Source organism: Passer montanus, unplaced genomic scaffold, assembly GCF_014805655.1.
Source record: "Passer montanus isolate IOZ18808 unplaced genomic scaffold, ASM1480565v1 scaffold43, whole genome shotgun sequence".
Taxonomy (NCBI): domain Eukaryota; kingdom Metazoa; phylum Chordata; class Aves; order Passeriformes; family Passeridae; genus Passer; species Passer montanus.
In genome coordinates this window covers 160,448-175,213 of record NW_024369151.1, presented here as the reverse complement: position 1 = coordinate 175,213, position 14,766 = coordinate 160,448, and the positions used below count along the sequence as shown (strand labels likewise).

The 14,766-nt window shown below is 60.4% G+C and overlaps 4 protein-coding genes across 20 annotated transcripts in view; 3 read left to right on the top strand and 1 right to left on the bottom strand.

Annotated features, from left to right (window-relative positions):
* ABCA2 (ATP binding cassette subfamily A member 2) overlaps window positions 1-6,031 on the top strand; it is a 34,142-nt gene extending 28,111 nt beyond the window's left edge. For all 7 annotated transcript variants that reach the window (XM_039719838.1, XM_039719833.1, XM_039719835.1 and 4 more), the window contains 10 exons: window positions 25-142; window positions 250-428; window positions 751-892; window positions 1,230-1,364; window positions 1,534-1,637; window positions 2,271-2,363; window positions 2,658-2,760; window positions 2,896-3,033; window positions 3,243-3,449; window positions 3,674-6,031. In XM_039719838.1, the coding sequence (XP_039575772.1) occupies window positions 25-142; window positions 250-428; window positions 751-892; window positions 1,230-1,364; window positions 1,534-1,637; window positions 2,271-2,363; window positions 2,658-2,760; window positions 2,896-3,033; window positions 3,243-3,449; window positions 3,674-3,709 (1,255 nt within the window). In that variant the 3' untranslated portion in view covers window positions 3,710-6,031. The remainder of the gene's footprint in view (window positions 1-24; window positions 143-249; window positions 429-750; window positions 893-1,229; window positions 1,365-1,533; window positions 1,638-2,270; window positions 2,364-2,657; window positions 2,761-2,895; window positions 3,034-3,242; window positions 3,450-3,673) is intronic.
* Window positions 6,032-6,420: 389 nt separating this feature from the next.
* On the top strand, window positions 6,421-9,714 carry CLIC3 (chloride intracellular channel 3). Its single transcript, XM_039719887.1, has 6 exons — window positions 6,421-6,469; window positions 7,356-7,465; window positions 7,816-7,941; window positions 8,081-8,187; window positions 8,459-8,634; window positions 8,964-9,714. The coding sequence occupies exons 1-6, from the start codon at window positions 6,434-6,436 to the stop codon at window positions 9,123-9,125; spliced, it is 717 nt and encodes a 238-aa protein (XP_039575821.1). The 5' UTR covers window positions 6,421-6,433; the 3' UTR covers window positions 9,126-9,714.
* Window positions 9,715-10,016: 302 nt separating this feature from the next.
* PAXX (PAXX non-homologous end joining factor) lies at window positions 10,017-12,376 on the bottom strand. Of its 6 annotated transcripts, none has more exons than XM_039719897.1 (7): window positions 12,244-12,376; window positions 12,104-12,164; window positions 11,941-11,975; window positions 11,648-11,838; window positions 11,047-11,121; window positions 10,497-10,590; window positions 10,017-10,391 (listed from the first exon to the last, which is right to left on the bottom strand). In XM_039719897.1, exons 1-7 carry the CDS (start codon window positions 12,327-12,329, stop codon window positions 10,352-10,354), a joined length of 582 nt encoding a protein of 193 aa, XP_039575831.1. In that variant the 5' UTR covers window positions 12,330-12,376; the 3' UTR covers window positions 10,017-10,351. The 6 variants fall into 6 exon arrangements, with proteins under 6 accessions (XP_039575831.1, XP_039575826.1, XP_039575829.1 ...); XM_039719892.1 differs by having other exon boundaries at window positions 11,047-11,118; XM_039719895.1 differs by lacking the exon at window positions 10,497-10,590.
* TMEM141 (transmembrane protein 141) lies at window positions 12,363-14,062 on the top strand. Of its 6 annotated transcripts, none has more exons than XM_039719907.1 (6): window positions 12,363-12,449; window positions 12,553-12,619; window positions 12,731-12,814; window positions 12,990-13,064; window positions 13,361-13,509; window positions 13,750-14,062. In XM_039719907.1, exons 1-5 carry the CDS (start codon window positions 12,396-12,398, stop codon window positions 13,486-13,488), a joined length of 408 nt encoding a protein of 135 aa, XP_039575841.1. In that variant the 5' UTR covers window positions 12,363-12,395; the 3' UTR covers window positions 13,489-13,509; window positions 13,750-14,062. The 6 variants fall into 6 exon arrangements, with proteins under 6 accessions (XP_039575841.1, XP_039575839.1, XP_039575844.1 ...); XM_039719905.1 differs by having other exon boundaries at window positions 12,984-13,064; XM_039719910.1 differs by lacking the exon at window positions 13,361-13,509.
* The last annotated feature ends 704 nt before the right edge of the window (window positions 14,063-14,766 follow it).

Sequence of the window (14,766 nt, the reverse complement as noted above, 5' to 3'; positions counted from 1 at the left end):
CGCTGCCTCTGCCCCCTCCCACAGGCGCCTGCCCGTCTCCACCAAACCCATTGAGGATGACATTGATGTGGCCAATGAGAGGCACCGGGTCCTGCGAGGTGACGCCGACAACGACATGCTAAAGATCGAGAACCTCACGAAGGTGGGGGCTGCATCAGGCTGCAGGGAGACTCCAGGGACCAGCCCGGCCCACAGATGTGGGTCCAGGTGGCTTCTGGTGGGCTGAGTCCCCATCCCCTTCCCTGCCAGGTGTACAAGTCCCGCAAGATTGGGCGCATCTTGGCTGTGGACCGGCTGTGTGTGGGTGTGCGCCCCGGGGAGTGCTTTGGGCTGCTGGGTGTCAACGGTGCGGGCAAGACCACAACATTCAAGATGCTGACAGGGGATGAGAGCACCACGGGTGGAGAGGCCTTCATTAACGGACACAGGTAAGGGGGACCTGGGGGTTGCCTGCTTTCCTGGCAGGGAAGGGGATGGGGACCCCTGGGATGGGGACTGCTTGGAGGCTCCCGTGATAAAGCAGCATGAGTGAGCTTGTGTGTCCCAGTGGGACTCTGCAGGCTTGTGTCCTCCTGGGTGACCATCAGCCTGGGATGTGGGGTAAGAGACAGTGGCCCTGTGCTGAGGCTGCCCAGTGGGGTTTTGCCTGGGGGGAGATGTTCCAGTATAAAGGCATGTGAAAGGGGGCTCAGCAGCAGTCCTCACAAAAAGAATTCTTTCTTTCCACAAACCCTCAATCCTCTCCCACAGCATCCTGAAGGAGCTCCTGCAGGTCCAGCAGAGCTTGGGCTACTGCCCCCAGTTCGACGCGCTCTTTGATGAGCTGACAGCCCAGGAGCACCTGGAGCTCTACACCCGCCTGCGTGGCATCCCCTGGAAGGATGAGGAGCGGGTAGGCCTCTGGGCAAGCAGTTTGCAACAGCCAAGGGCTGGTGCTGTGCCACAGGGATGGCATCTCACTGGACAGCAGTGGCAGCCTGAGCCGGTGCTGCTGCTCTCGTAGCAGTGCCACCCTAGCAGTGTGTCCACATGGGCTGCCAGGGCCAGGCACATGCACTCAGAGTCCCCACTAGTGCTCATAGCTGTGCCAGGGGCTGCCCTGGGGCTTCCCTGATTGGCACATGGCTAGTAGTCCCCTCAGCAGCTGACGTGCCAGGGAGCCCAACCCCTGGCTGCTCTGTCAGCCCCGTGCCCTTGGCAGGATGACAGCAGTCCCCCATGCCTTGCAGGTGGTCAAGTGGGCACTGAAGAAGCTGGAGTTGACCAAGTATGCAGACAAGCCTGCCAGCACCTACAGTGGGGGCAACAAGAGGAAGCTATCCACAGCCATCGCACTCATCGGATACCCAGCCTTCATCTTCCTGGTGCGCCCTGAGGGTAGAAAAATGACTCCGGGTGGGAGTCACCCCCTGCTTCACATGCCATGCATCTCCTGGAGTGTGGGATGGTGGCCTGAGCTGGACTCAGAACAGGAAGGGAGTGGCAGGGTTCGTCCCAGGGCTGGCATGTCTGAGGGTGCTGTCTGTCCCCCAGGATGAGCCAACCACAGGGATGGACCCCAAGGCACGGCGTTTTCTCTGGAACCTCATCTTGGATGTCATCAAAACGGGTCGCTCCGTGGTGCTCACGTCTCACAGGTACAGAGGGGTTCTGTGCCCGTGATGCCTCTGAGCACCTGGGGTGCTATATGGGAGGGAGAGGGCTCCCCTGTGGTCGTGTTCGAGGGTCCCAGGACGAGGGAAGAGATGAGAATTTTGACTCCATGTTTCAGAAGGCTTATTCAATATATTATGATATTATATTAAAATGCTGTACTAAAACTATGTTAAAAAGAATAGAGAGGAAAGGATCCATCAGAAGCTAGAAAGGAAAGGAAGGAATTAATAACAAAATCTTGTGACTGCTCACAGCCGACACAGGTGGCTGTCATTGGTCATCAAGCAAAAACAATTTCACATGCTAGATAAACAATTCTCCAAAGCAACAAAACATGGAGAAGCTGAAGCTTCCTAGCTTCTCAGGAGAAATGATCCTGGCAAAAGGATTTTTCATAAAATATGTCTGTGGTGCTCCCCAGCATTTGGCTCCCCAGTCCCTGGCATGAGGAGCAGGGGGAGCCTAGGACACCCTCTGTTGCTTTTTCTCATCCCTGGTGGTGGGGCCACAGCACTTGGGTGATGGCCTGGGAGGCCCAGTTCTCCACCTACCCCCACCATAGCCCTGGCGTGGTCCTCCAATGCCCTCCACTGAACCTTTTCTTGTCACCCCAGCATGGAGGAATGCGAGGCCCTCTGCACCCGCCTGGCCATCATGGTGAACGGGCGGCTCAAGTGTCTTGGCAGCATTCAGCACCTGAAGAACAGGTAAGAGCCTGGCAGGAGCTCAGAATGCCTCCATGGGGCCCAGCAGCCTGTGTGTGCTACTGGGCAGGAGGGGGGTGGTTCCCCATGGTTGGGTGACAGTGTGGCATCCATGACAAGATACCAGCCCTCTGTGTCGGTGCTGCTTTAGAGGTGGGCAGGGAACGGGGTCACTGAAGTGCCCTGCCACTGACCTGGTGTCCAGTAGTGGCTGCCTGAGAGCATCTCCCCTTCCATAGGGTCATGGGGGAGCAGATGAGGGGACAGGTCCTCATTCCGTGCCTTGTTCCTGTGCAGGTTCGGTGATGGCTACATGATCACAGTGCGCACCAAGTCCAGCCTCAATGTCAAGGAGGTGGTGAGGTTCTTCAACCGTAACTTCCCTGAGGCTGTCCTCAAGGTGAGCTGCCCATCGTAGCCAGGCTGTCCCCTGCCAGCCCCCACTTCAGGGCACAAGCAGCCTTCACCCTCCACTGGGTGATGGGAGGGAGTCTGGGAGTGAGGGCTCAGTGCCCCCTCTGTGATCACCCTCCAGGAGCGTCATCACACCAAGGCCCAGTACCAGCTGAAGTCAGACCAGATCTCACTGGCACAGGTCTTCAGCAAGATGGAGCAGGTGGTGGATGTGCTGGGCATTGAAGACTACTCTGTCAGCCAAACCACACTGGACAATGTAAGACTGGGGACAGCATGGGCAGCTGGATGCTTGTCCCCAGGGAGTGCCAAAGTGCCAGGCAGAGTCTGCCTTTGGGGCAGGGGTTGGAGCTAGATGGGGAGCATGGTGGCAGCCACCACATGTCAGGATGCCCTGGGTCCTGACCTGGCAATGTGAGGGGTGGAGGTGCTTGCAGATACCTGAGTCTCTTGCCCCTTCCTCCTCAGGTGTTTGTGAATTTTGCCAAGAAGCAAAGTGACAACCTGGAGCAGCAGGAGACCAGCCCCAGCTGTGTCCTGCAGTCACCCCTGGAGCGTGTGCTAAGCCTGCTGCGCCCCCGCACTGCCCCCACTGAGCTGCGGGCCCTCGTGGTAGAGGAGCAGGAGGACCTGGAGACTGATGACGAAGGCCTCATCAGCTTTGAGGAGGAGAGGGTGAGAGGTTGTCCCCAGATCTGGGTGTTCCTGGTTCCACCTGTCTGTGCTACAGGCCCTGGAACTGGGTGCTGTGTCACCACAGAGCTGACACAATGGAGTGGCTGAGTCTGGGAGGGGTGGGGGCTCTCTGCTCTGCTGCCTGTGCCAGACTCTGGCCCCAGATGCCTTGAGTATGCTTTCTAAGTGGGCAGCCCCTGAGCCCTGCCTGTCTCCCTGCTCAGGCTCAGCTCTCCTTCAACACGGACACGCTGTGCTGAGACCCCGAGGACAACCACGTCGTCAAGCCACCAAACCCTTTTGGCCTCTCCCCTCCCTTTGCCCCGTGGAGCGGAGTTGCCACAGCTGGAGCCACATGCCAGGGAGAACACAGTGGGTACAGCAATGCCTGGATGGACCTCGGAAGCCACCACTGAGGTGGCTATTGCCCCCTTCAGCTCTGCAGCAGCGTCACTGCGTGGTGCTTGGGATCATGGTCTTCAACATGCCATGGATGGAGACTCTGAAGGAAGGGAAAGGACATGGCTTGGTGCCAGCACTGCCAGCCCCATTCACTTTGGGGCAGAGACACACAGGCCTGTGAGCGGTGCCTTTGGACACCCGTGTTGCACTCACTCTGGGGACCCTTGGCTGTGGGTACCTCCCCAGGCCTGGCCCTGTGGAGCTGGAAGGAAGGCTGCTTCCACATCACCCCCGGCTGATGCTGCCCTGGGCACCACTGGGGCAGGTGCTCTGGTCCTTCACCCATAACCGATTTCTGTCACCAGCGGGATGTCACTGGGAGTCTTGGCGCCCACCCTGGGGTCTGTTCGCCCTGGCCCTGCCTGGCCTTGGGCACTGGCTTCGTCCCCAGGCAGCAGTGCTGTTGCAGAGGCACATGGCAGCACAGAGGAGTATTTCACAGGGTATTTCACATGCTGGCACCAGCTGTTTCTCCCCTCTGCCCCTAATCATGTCCCTCACCCTCAAATCTCTGATCCTGCCTCCTGCCTGCCCTCACGACTTGCTTCCCCTATCACAGGGCATTGCTGCAGCTCTGCCACCTTTCTGCTGTGTCCCCTTCCACTTCGCTTTTGCCCTGACACTTGTTCCTCAGTGTCCAGCCCTGTACAGGAACCAGCTGCACTAGGTTCTTATTGTGGGGTCACTGGTGGTACTGGGAGAGGGGTTGCAGCACCTCAGTTTGGCTTTGGAAGCTGGTGGTGGGGGTGACCTTAAGGTACGAGGTCAGGACAGTCCGGGTGGGTGCTGGCAGCCTGGCAGTGGTGCCTGGGGTGGTGGGGAGGGAAGGATGGACTGCAGTAGTTGTCACTGGCCAGCAGCGGCCACCCCCTCAGTCAGCAGTGCCCCTCCTTTTTGTAGAGGGTCCTGCTGCCTTGTCACCCACAGGGACCATGGCTGGTGTCTGCAGCTCTCAACAAGCTGCAGTTGTGCCCAGAGGTGGACCTGTGATGTTGACCCCGTCCCCCTGCTGCTGGGTGCCAGAGCCTTTGGCAACTCCCCAGGGTGGCTATGCACTTTCCTGGGGAGCAGCCTTGGTCTGTCTGCTCTGATGCCCTCTCTGTCTCCCTGGCACAGGCTTGGCAGGAGGCCCTAAGCAGCACCAGGTACCTCAGCTGGCTGCTGTGGGAGGTGGGGAGAGGCTGGCTCTGGCCCCACTTGGGCACAGAAGCAGGGCCTGACCTCAACTGTCCCTATGCCCCCTTGTCCTATCAGGCCCATATATACCACCTGCTATGGATTGTGATACAATATACAGTATTTTCAATAGGGGGAAAACTGGGAGAAGAAGCTCTATTTTCAGATTTTTCAGACAATTTTTTTTAATGGCATATGGGAAACTGGCTTGATCTGGGATGGTTTGGAGGGGACAGGAGGGCAGCCCCCACCAGCGTGCCCCTGCTCCTATGCTGGGCACACTCTGCCTTCCCCAGGCGATACTGGGTGACAAGCCAGCTCCAAGTTTGCCCTTTGCCATCAGGGAGAGGGGATGATGTAATCTCTTGAGTCCCCAGCTGTCACCTTGGTGGCACCCTGGGGCACCCCAGGGTGGGCAGTGCTGCTGTGCTCTGGGCTTTATCCTTGCCCCATAGCTGCCACACTACACTCTTGTTCCAGGTGCCTGAAGGGCACTGGCACCCCAGTCACAGTGTCTTCCCTGTCCACCCAGTCTTCCCCCTGCCACCATTGCTGTCATTCGCATGGCTTCTGAGGGTCGCTGGAGGTGCCCATGCAGCCTGGGTGGCCACGGTGGCCTACCTGCTATGGGCTGGGTGCTGCCCGGGCACAGGCGCTGTGCTGGAGTCAGTCCAAGGGTGGAGCGGGAAGGTGGCACCCCAGGGCAGGGGTGGTTGCTGCCTTAACACTGTTCACTTCATTGAGTTTGGCCCCGCTTCCAGCCTTGCCTCCCCCTCCACATCCTTGGCCACCAGCCGCGGGCATGGTGCCAGTGCCATGCTCAGCCCCGGGCGTGGGGCCCCTGGGGGTGGGGACATCTTGGAGCTGCCTGTATATTGCTACCAAACAAAAAGAAGAAATGTGAAAATAATGATCGTTTTAAATAAAAAATAATAACTGAATCCCTTGAGGCTGTGTAGTTGATCATGGGGGGAATGGCAGGGCTGGATGCCTGGGAGGGCCTGGGCTGAGGAGAGTGGCAGTGCCCAGAGTGGGGGTGCAAGGTCCTACTAGGGGCAGGGTGTGCTGGGGCACAGCACAGGTCTGTGCCCAGTGCTTGTGTGGGGTGGTTGGGGGTACAGGCAGGAGTGGCAGCAGCTGGCAATGCCACCAGCTGCATTACCAGCCTGGGCTTGGCAGCAACCACGGTGGCAGGGCCCCATGGCAGGGCGTCCTGTCTGTGCCATGGGGCCAGGCGTGGGTGGGAGCGGGTGCACCCCGAGGAGGAATGTGGGCTGGGAGGGGCTGTGGTTTCACCTGTGGCACTCCGAGTGCAGCCAGCAGTGCAGCAGCAGCCGCCGTGCAGCATGGCCGAAAAACCCCAAATCCAGCTCTTCATCAAGGTGAGCAGGGTCCTCAGGTCAGTGCCCCAGGCCACGGGTAGCTCTGGCAACCAACCCTGGCAGTGCTGTGGTGGGGTGGCTGGGCTGCCCCTGCCCACTGCAGTGCCCAGATGTGGGGCACTGGGCAGGCAGGGTGGCAGATAGTGGGCAGTGGGTCAGGCACTGGGTAGGCAATGGGGCTGACAACAGGCAGTGGGGCAGGCAGGGGACAGCAGGCAGGTGGGGGGACAGGCAGCAGGCAGGACAGGCAGTGGGCAGCTTGGGCTCTTCTCCAGGGCACACTGCTTGCTGCTTCCTGCCCTGCAGGCACAGGGGCTGTGGGGGCTAAACCTGGGGAGGTTGGAACAGGTTTCCCCCGAAAGCAGGTCCCAGCAGCACAGCATCTGCCTGCACCTGCCAGGCCCTTCCCAGCCCCCACCTGGCCAGGGCAGTCTGTCTGGCTGTGCAGGCCAGGACAGGGCTCACCTGGGATTATGGCTGGAGTTGACAGGGCCACCAATATCTCTGTCACCTTCCTCTGGCACATCTCTGCTGCTGGACTGTCCACTGCCACTGCTACCCCTGCTGCCACTACTGCTCTCAAGCCCTTGTCTCCCTGGCACTGTGAGACTGCTGCAGTCTGGAGGTCCTCGTCCCCAGAGGGTGCCAGGGCCAGCACTTGCTGTGCCATGTGGCTGCTCTGGGTGCGGCACTGAGATTCTGGGAGCAGGCAGGGGCCAGGAGCTGGCATCTTGCCTGGCATAGCAGGTGCCATGGGCAGCAGCACAGCTTGTCAGGCTGGGCTGGGGCATATGCCCGATCATCTTCATCCTGCACCCTCTGGGGCGGACCCCAATGAGAACATGCCAGGGCAAAAGGGCAGCTGAGCTCTCCTTTTGTGCTACAGGCAAGTGAGGATGGGGAGAGCGTAGGGCACTGCCCCTTCTGCCAGAGGCTCTTCATGGTGCTGCTGCTCAAAGGGGTGCCCTTCACCCTCACCACTGTGGACGTGAAGAGGTGAGTGGTGGCCCCTTCTCAAGGGGTGCCAGCTCTGGGGCCAGGATCATGTGCAGGGTGGGGGTGTTGGTAGGTTCTCAACACTTTGGGAAGGGATGTGAAGGGTGGGCACTATGGGATGCATGGAGCTTTTTGTACCTCCCCCGGTGACCATTCGTGCTTGGGGGAGGTTGGCAGGTATTTCCTTGGGCACACACTGAGGCAGAAGGGGCCTGGGGGCACCACCTTTTGAACCAGCCTACCAAAACTCCCTTTGCCTGGGACACGTGCACAGTATGAACACACTCACACACAATGCCCTGCAGAACCCTGGACATGCCAGGCATCAGTGGTGTACCCATCTCCCACAGGGCGCTGGATGTGCTGAAGGACTTCGCTCCAGGTGCCCAGCTGCCCGTCCTCCTCTACAACGGCGAGCCCAAGACCGACACCATCACCATTGAGGAGTTCCTGGAGGACCAGCTGGGCCCCCCCATGTCAGTGGCTGGTGCTGCCTTGAGAGGAGGAAGGGGCCCCCTGAAAGAAGGGCAGGACAATCTGAGGGATGAGGGGGCTGACAGCACATGAGCCAGTCAGCCTCTCGTAGCTGCCTCAGCTGTGCCCATATCCCCACAGGTGCCCCAGTCTGGTCCCACAGTACCCGGAGTCAAGTCTGGCTGGGAACGACATTTTCCACAAATTCTCTGCCTTCATCAAGAACCCAGTACCTGCCCAGGACGAGGGTGAGGAAAGGGTGCCACACCCCAAAGCTCAGCCTGGTCACACTGAGCTTTCCCAGTCCCCCCACCCGCTCCACGGTCAGGTCTGTCCAGGCACTGCCCTCTCTGTGCGGGCCACTGTGGCTATGCCAGGTCTCTGTGGGAGGGCAGAGGCAGGTGCCAGCCTGAGCCAGGTGGGAAGAGGCTGACAGGTGCTGCCTGGACACCTGGGCTGGGCTGGCAGGAGGCCACAGCAGAGCAGGGCTGTACTGTGACCTGGCCACCCTCCCTGCAGCTCTGCAGCGGAGCCTGCTGCGGGCCTTGCTGAAGCTGGATGAGTACCTGAATGCCCCTCTGGAGCACGAGCTGGCCCAGGACCCCCACCTCCGGGTCTCCCGGCGCCATTTCCTTGACGGAGACCACCTCACATTGGCTGACTGCAACCTGCTGCCAAAGCTCAACATTGTTCAGGTAAGCCACGGCTATCCCAGCACCATGGCCTTCTTTCCCTGGCATCCCTATGCCCTCACTTTCCTCTTGGTACCTACAGCAAGCCCCTGCCCCTTTCCCGGCTGCTCTCTCAGTTCTGTGCCGCCCAGCATCCCTCTCCCCAGGAGACCTGCCCAGCACCATGCCCTCCACAGATCCCACTCCTCTCTGCATCCTGAGTGCCAGCCCTCCACTGTGCAGTGCCATGAATGTCCCTGGCTCCCTGCTACCCTTCCCAACTGGTGCCTGCCCTGGTGGTAGAGCCCTCCATGGCACAGTGTCAGGCAGGTCTCCCCCGTTTGTACCCGCAGGTTGTGTGCCAGCACTACCGCCACTTTGGGATCCCCAAGGACCTGCAGGGCGTGTGGCGGTACCTCAACAGTGCCAGTGAGACCAAGGAGTTCAAATACACCTGCCCCAACAGCCAGGAGATTATAGAAGCGTATCGTTCCGTGGTCCGGGCACCGCAGTGAGCCGGGCACGTGCCCCGGTGGGTGCAGGGCCAAGGCTGGGGTCAGGCAGGAGGTCAGCGCCCACCCTGCCCCTGCCTGCAGGGGCTCAGGAGAGCTGTGCCACTCACACCCAAATTCCCTCCACTGGCACACAGGTGCTGGCAGCAATCTGCAGTGCACTCAGCCCCTCTTGTGCCACCCACCCTTCCTCACAACCAGGACAAGCTCTGTGGCCCCTCGAGCACCAGGATGAGGGCAAAGGGGGACAGCCACACACCACAGCTGTGCCCAGCTGAGGGCAGGGACAGAGCTGGGGACAACAAGCTGCCCTGCAGCCACTTGCACAGGCAGGCACACCGTGCCACCCACCTGAGCAGCAGGCACCACAAGGTGCCCTCACACCTGCACCAGGTGTGGGGACCTGGCACAGCCATAGAGACCTAGGAACTGGGTCTTTATGGCTGTGTCCAGAGAGCTGGAGGGGAATAGCACAGGCAATGGGCACAGGTCAGTTCCCCCCAGAACTCACTATTAGGAAGCCCTCAACAGACTTGGGGGTTGTGAAGCAGGGAAAGCCCAAGATAAGCTTCAAAGTTCCTGGAAATCAATAAAAGCTTTGCAAGTAAGACCAGTGTGAGTCTGCAGTGACCACCCCAGCAGCTCCTCCCTCACAAGGGCAGGATGTGCTGACATCCTCATCCTCTCCCAGTGTCCAGCAAGGCAGAGCCCACCCTCCCAGCTCTCCAGAGGGATTGGCCGGGTTCTAACGACACACCCATCATCCCTCTTGCAAAAAGCTGGCACAGAAAGGAATTTCTCTGAGGCCCGGACAACTGCGTTCAGCTGAAACAGACCCAAGGCTACCTGAGAAAGGGAGAGGCAGAATGGACAGACACACCCAAAGAGACCAGCTGGCTAAAAAACCCTTTACTGGCAAGAAGCAAAGCACAGGTGATCTTTCCATTCCATAATATCAAAGCTCTATCGAAACTCCACCAGTTTATGGTAAGTGAAGTCAGGAGCTGGTCCCTGCCAGCAGGGAAGGGCTGCAGGGGAAAAACCCACCATGCTGGTGTCCCTTCTGCTTCATCTGTTCCCCACAAAGGGGAAAGTTGAGGGGTGGCTACCAGGTACTGCTGCCTCTGCTGTCTCCCTGGGTCAAGGCACTCAGCAGGTCCAGAGCAACAGGGACACCTCCTCACTCAGAGGGTCCACAGGGCTGTCATCAGGGCACAGGACAGCACCCATCAGGAGTCCTCGAAATTCACTCCAGATGGCGCCTTCTTGCTGGAAGGAGATGGAGGAAACATCAGAGTCATGAGCCCCAAGCCCTGCTGCCACAAAACTTCAGAGCAGAGCCCACAGGGAGCAGCATCCAGCCCCAGCACTGACCTTTTGAAACCAGGGTTAATGAGAGACTCCCCCGGTACCTTCCTTTTGGCTGGCAAAGCTGAGCCAGAAGCCTTACTCTTCCTGGGGCTGGGGTCTGCCTCAGTCAGGAACAGGCAGGACACAGATTACAGGTTACCCAGGAGCTCTGGCAGCCCTGCCAGTCCCTCCACGGCCAGGGGGAGCCTCCGGGAGCCCAGCCTGGCAGGACCAGCAGCCACAGAGGGCAAGAAAGGGCCAGACTTGGCCTCCTCTCCCAAAAGGAGCTGTGGATCCACCACAGCCTCCAGTCTGGAAGCACAGGAAAGCCTGCCCTCTTTCTGAGGCTGGCAATGCCCAGCCTTTGACCTGAGCGTCCCAGACACCCTGAGAGCCACCACAGTGAGCCCTGCCCATGCTCTGCCTGGAAGAGCACCAGGACAACGGGTGGCTGCTGCTAGCAGCCAGAGCCGAGGGCACTCAAGAGGCACTCATGGATACAGGACCAGCAGCCTCCAGGAGGGAGAAGACAAAAGATTGCAGGAGCAGTGCAGGTGCCCCTGGCAGTGCCTACCTGGCAGGAAGAGCTGCTGGTTCCGGGCAGCATTCTTCTCGGGGCTGCAGGAAGATGCTAACGTCTCCACTGCTACTGAGACAGGAGCCAGAGCCAAAGCTTGTGACAACACTCCCCAATTCTGCATGCAGCACTTCAAGCCTCCCCAGTGAGCTTCCTCCACAGCCAAACTGAGCCCCATTCTCCTCTCAGCACTTCTATCCAGACTGCTGCTGCTCCAAAATCTTTCCAGACCCCTCAGACAAAGATATCTGTGACTCCCACACTTAGGATGCTAGTGGTGCTGGCCATGAGGACCAGGGCTGTGTTTCCACACAGAGACACACCACTGTGTCCTCCCAGCCCAGGCAGGGTCTCTTCTGCCCGTGGAGGTCTGGTGCAGACCCTGGCCAGCTTTGAGAACGGGCCAGCACGACCAGGGAAGTGACAGGCAGCAGCTCTTCTGCCGGCCTACAGGGACCGGTGAGAAGAAACCACCTGGGGTGAAGCCCTCTCCTGCTGCGGCCCAACGGGGGCACCTAGGGCACCTTAGGTGGGAGTGACAATCCCGTGAAGGTGGCAGGAGCTGCTAGCCCTCCCCTCTTCTAAACCCACCACGGACCTTCCAGGCGCCTCTGCAGGCTCTCGATGCAGCCGGCCATGCCGAAGACCAGCGCCTGCAGCTGGCTGCGCGCCTCGGCGGCGGGCAGCGGGGCGAGGGCCAGGGCCGGGCACTGCGGCTCCTCCGGCAGCCGCAGCGTGCCCGAACCCGGGCCCAGGCTCAGCGCGGCGGCCCCGCGACCCAGGGCGGCCCTGCGGGGAGAGGGCGTGAGGGGGGCGGGAGAGAGGGGGTCCCGGGCGAGCTGGGGCCGAGGGTGCCCGTAGCGAGGAGGGTCCCAGGGCGGCGGCACCCACCTGAGCATCGCGCCGTGCTCCTCCGGCGGGCACCGCTGCAGAGGGAGAGAAGGAGAGCGCGTCCAACACGGCCTAGCCTGGGCCCAGATCCATCCCTGCCCCGCCGGCACCCCGGGTCCCAGCCCCGGCTCTCCCGCCGCGCCTCGTCCGCCCCGGTACATACAGAGCCGAGCTCCGGGCAGCCGCCGAGCTCCCCGGCCCAGACCTCCATCGCGTCGGTCACACTGCGGGAGGCAGCGGGTCAGGCCAGGGCTGCTCGACCCCTCCGCCCCCCGCCTGCTCCTTCTCTCGCCCCGCTCTCACTAGACGGCGCGGTCGGGTCCGCAGTAGCAGAGGAATCGGCCCGCCCCGGTTCGCAGCACACGGAACGGCCCTGCCGGTTCCGCCATGACCACGGCGGAAGGGGCGGGCGGCAGGGGCGGCTCCTGCCCCGAGCCCGGCCCGGCAGCCTCGCCATGGTGAACCTGGGCGTGCGGCGGGTGGAGGATGATGTGGCCGCCAGACACCCGGTGCGCCCCGCGGGGGCCGGGCTGGGAGGCCGGGAGGTGCGGGGAGGGCCGGGGCTGGGGTGCCGGGTGGGCCTCCGGCCCTGGCGCTGACGCCTCCCCGCAGGCGCTGCAGCAGTACGCGGCCTGCCAGTCTCACGCCTTCATGAAGGGCATCGGCACCTTCCTGGCAGGTACGGGCCGGCCCATCCACCGCGGCATCCCCCGGGCTGTGCTTGGCCGCTCCCCGGGGGCAGCGGGGACGTCCCGGCCGTGTCCGATAACCCCGGCCCCGGTCTCGGCAGGCAGCGGGGCCGCCTTCGCGGTGCAGAACATGGCTCGGCAGAAGCTGCCGTACAGCCTGCAGTGGAGCCTGCTGTTGGCTGCGGGTAAGTGCCCAGCCCGAGCGGTACGGACAGGTGTTTGCCGCTGTTATGGGCGCTCGTCTCTGGCTCCAGCCAGGGCCCCGGTCCCCAGGGCTCAGGAGGGTCCGCGGCAGCAGGTGCTGTCCCCACCGTGGTGCTGCTGGCACTCCCAGAAGCACCCCGGCCGCCCCAGCTGCAGGGTCCCTCGGAAGCTACGTGGTAACCAGAGCTGAGACACAGAAATGCTCCAACTTCTGGATTTATCTGGAGACAGGCAAGTCCCCACAAGAGCTCGCCGTGACTGGTGGGGTGTCTCAGCCCGCAGGTACAGTCATAGCTCCCTACTGCTTTGCCTGAGCTTGTTGTGCCTGGTTCTTCCCTGCTGCAATAATTGCTTTGCTGCTCCTGTCTTGTAATTTACCTGGTGACTGTGTCATTTCCAAAAAATCTCATATTATAAATCCCACACTGGCACCCTGCAGCCAAGGGGTGGGAGCAGGAGCACCCATGGTGGGTGGAGCTCCTTACGTGGTTTCATGCCTCCCCTGTGCCTCTGTGCACCTGGCACAGTGGGTTCCTCAGCAGGGCTGGTGATGTGGGCTGGCTGCACTTGCTGCTGCCTTCTGCCCTGCCTGCTTTGGATATTCATGAAAGCCAGCACAAAAAGCTTATTTGCTGGAAGAGGAAGGAGAAGATAAGGGATGGAGAGAGCAACTGAGGTATGGAGGAATTTGCTGCCCAGTAGGGTGGGCGGAATTTGAGGGGCATCAAGACAGCTGCTGCTGTACAATTCTTGTTGCTGCTCGCTGCTTTCTCCCATACATACCTTGAGCTCCCAAAGCTAGGCCAGCTTGAAGAGGCTTTACATGCTTTACCAAGGCTCTGTGGTTCTTTGTCTATGCTTGGCATACTCAGCAGGGTAGTTGGAGGTCCAGGGAACTTGTACTTTCTTGTTGCAGAAAACCTCCCTAGTGCAGAAGATGGGGACGGCACTGCAACACTGCTGAGGAGAAACAGGTACGGTGACGTGGTGGAGTAGCCAGCAGAGCATAGCCTGCCGTGCTCGTGTCCCACTTCACTCCCTCCTGTCTGCCCAGCCTGATGCTGCCCATGCTGCCCGTGAGGGCGGTGGGCTTGGTGACACTTCTGGAAAGCTCACAGGACTTGATCCTGCCAGAGAGAGCATGGTGGAGGCACCTCAGGGATTGCTGCCTGCCCCATGGCCTCTGCACATTCCCCTGGGGGTACAATAAAAGTTGAGAGCGGAATGCACTTGTTGTGGATAAGGTGAAGGGCAGAGCAGGTGGTGAATGTCAACCTGAGGCAACCTCTGCAGTGACTGTTGGAGCGGAGATCTCTGGTCCCTCTGTGGTGATGGCAGTCACAGTCAGCACTTGGATTGCTCTGAGACTGCAGGTGCAGACAGGTCTGGGCTAAGTTGTGAGGGCTGAGCTGTTGCTGTGTCACCTATGTTTCCTGAGCCCAGCCAGTCTCATGTCCCTTCCACCACAGCAGCAAGGCTTTTCCTACCTACCTGAACAGGCCTGAGCGGAGTCCCACAGCTGGGTGGCCTCTGGGGTGTCCCCTTCCCCTGCAGCAGAGCTGACCATGTGCCCAGGGCCCCTCTCTGCAGTGCTCACCTGTCACTGGCTAGTCCCAGATTGCCCATCCAGATCCATAACTACTTGGCAAGGTAATGGTACTGTCTCGAATCCCACGCACACAGTGGGGCATGTGGGGTTTTTCCATGTCAGACTCCAAGTCTTGACTAGGTTAATTGTCTGCTCTTGGTGGACATCCAGCTCTGATTCAGCTGCAGCTGAATTTCTTGGAAGAGGAAACCCAGCCTGAATTCTGGGAGCTGCCCAGGTTCTTAGAGCAGTGTTTCAGCTTCAGGAACCAGAAGTGCCTTCTCCATGTGTGATACAATAGACAGGCCCTGAACATCACCATGTGAGGGAGTCCCTGTGCTGAGG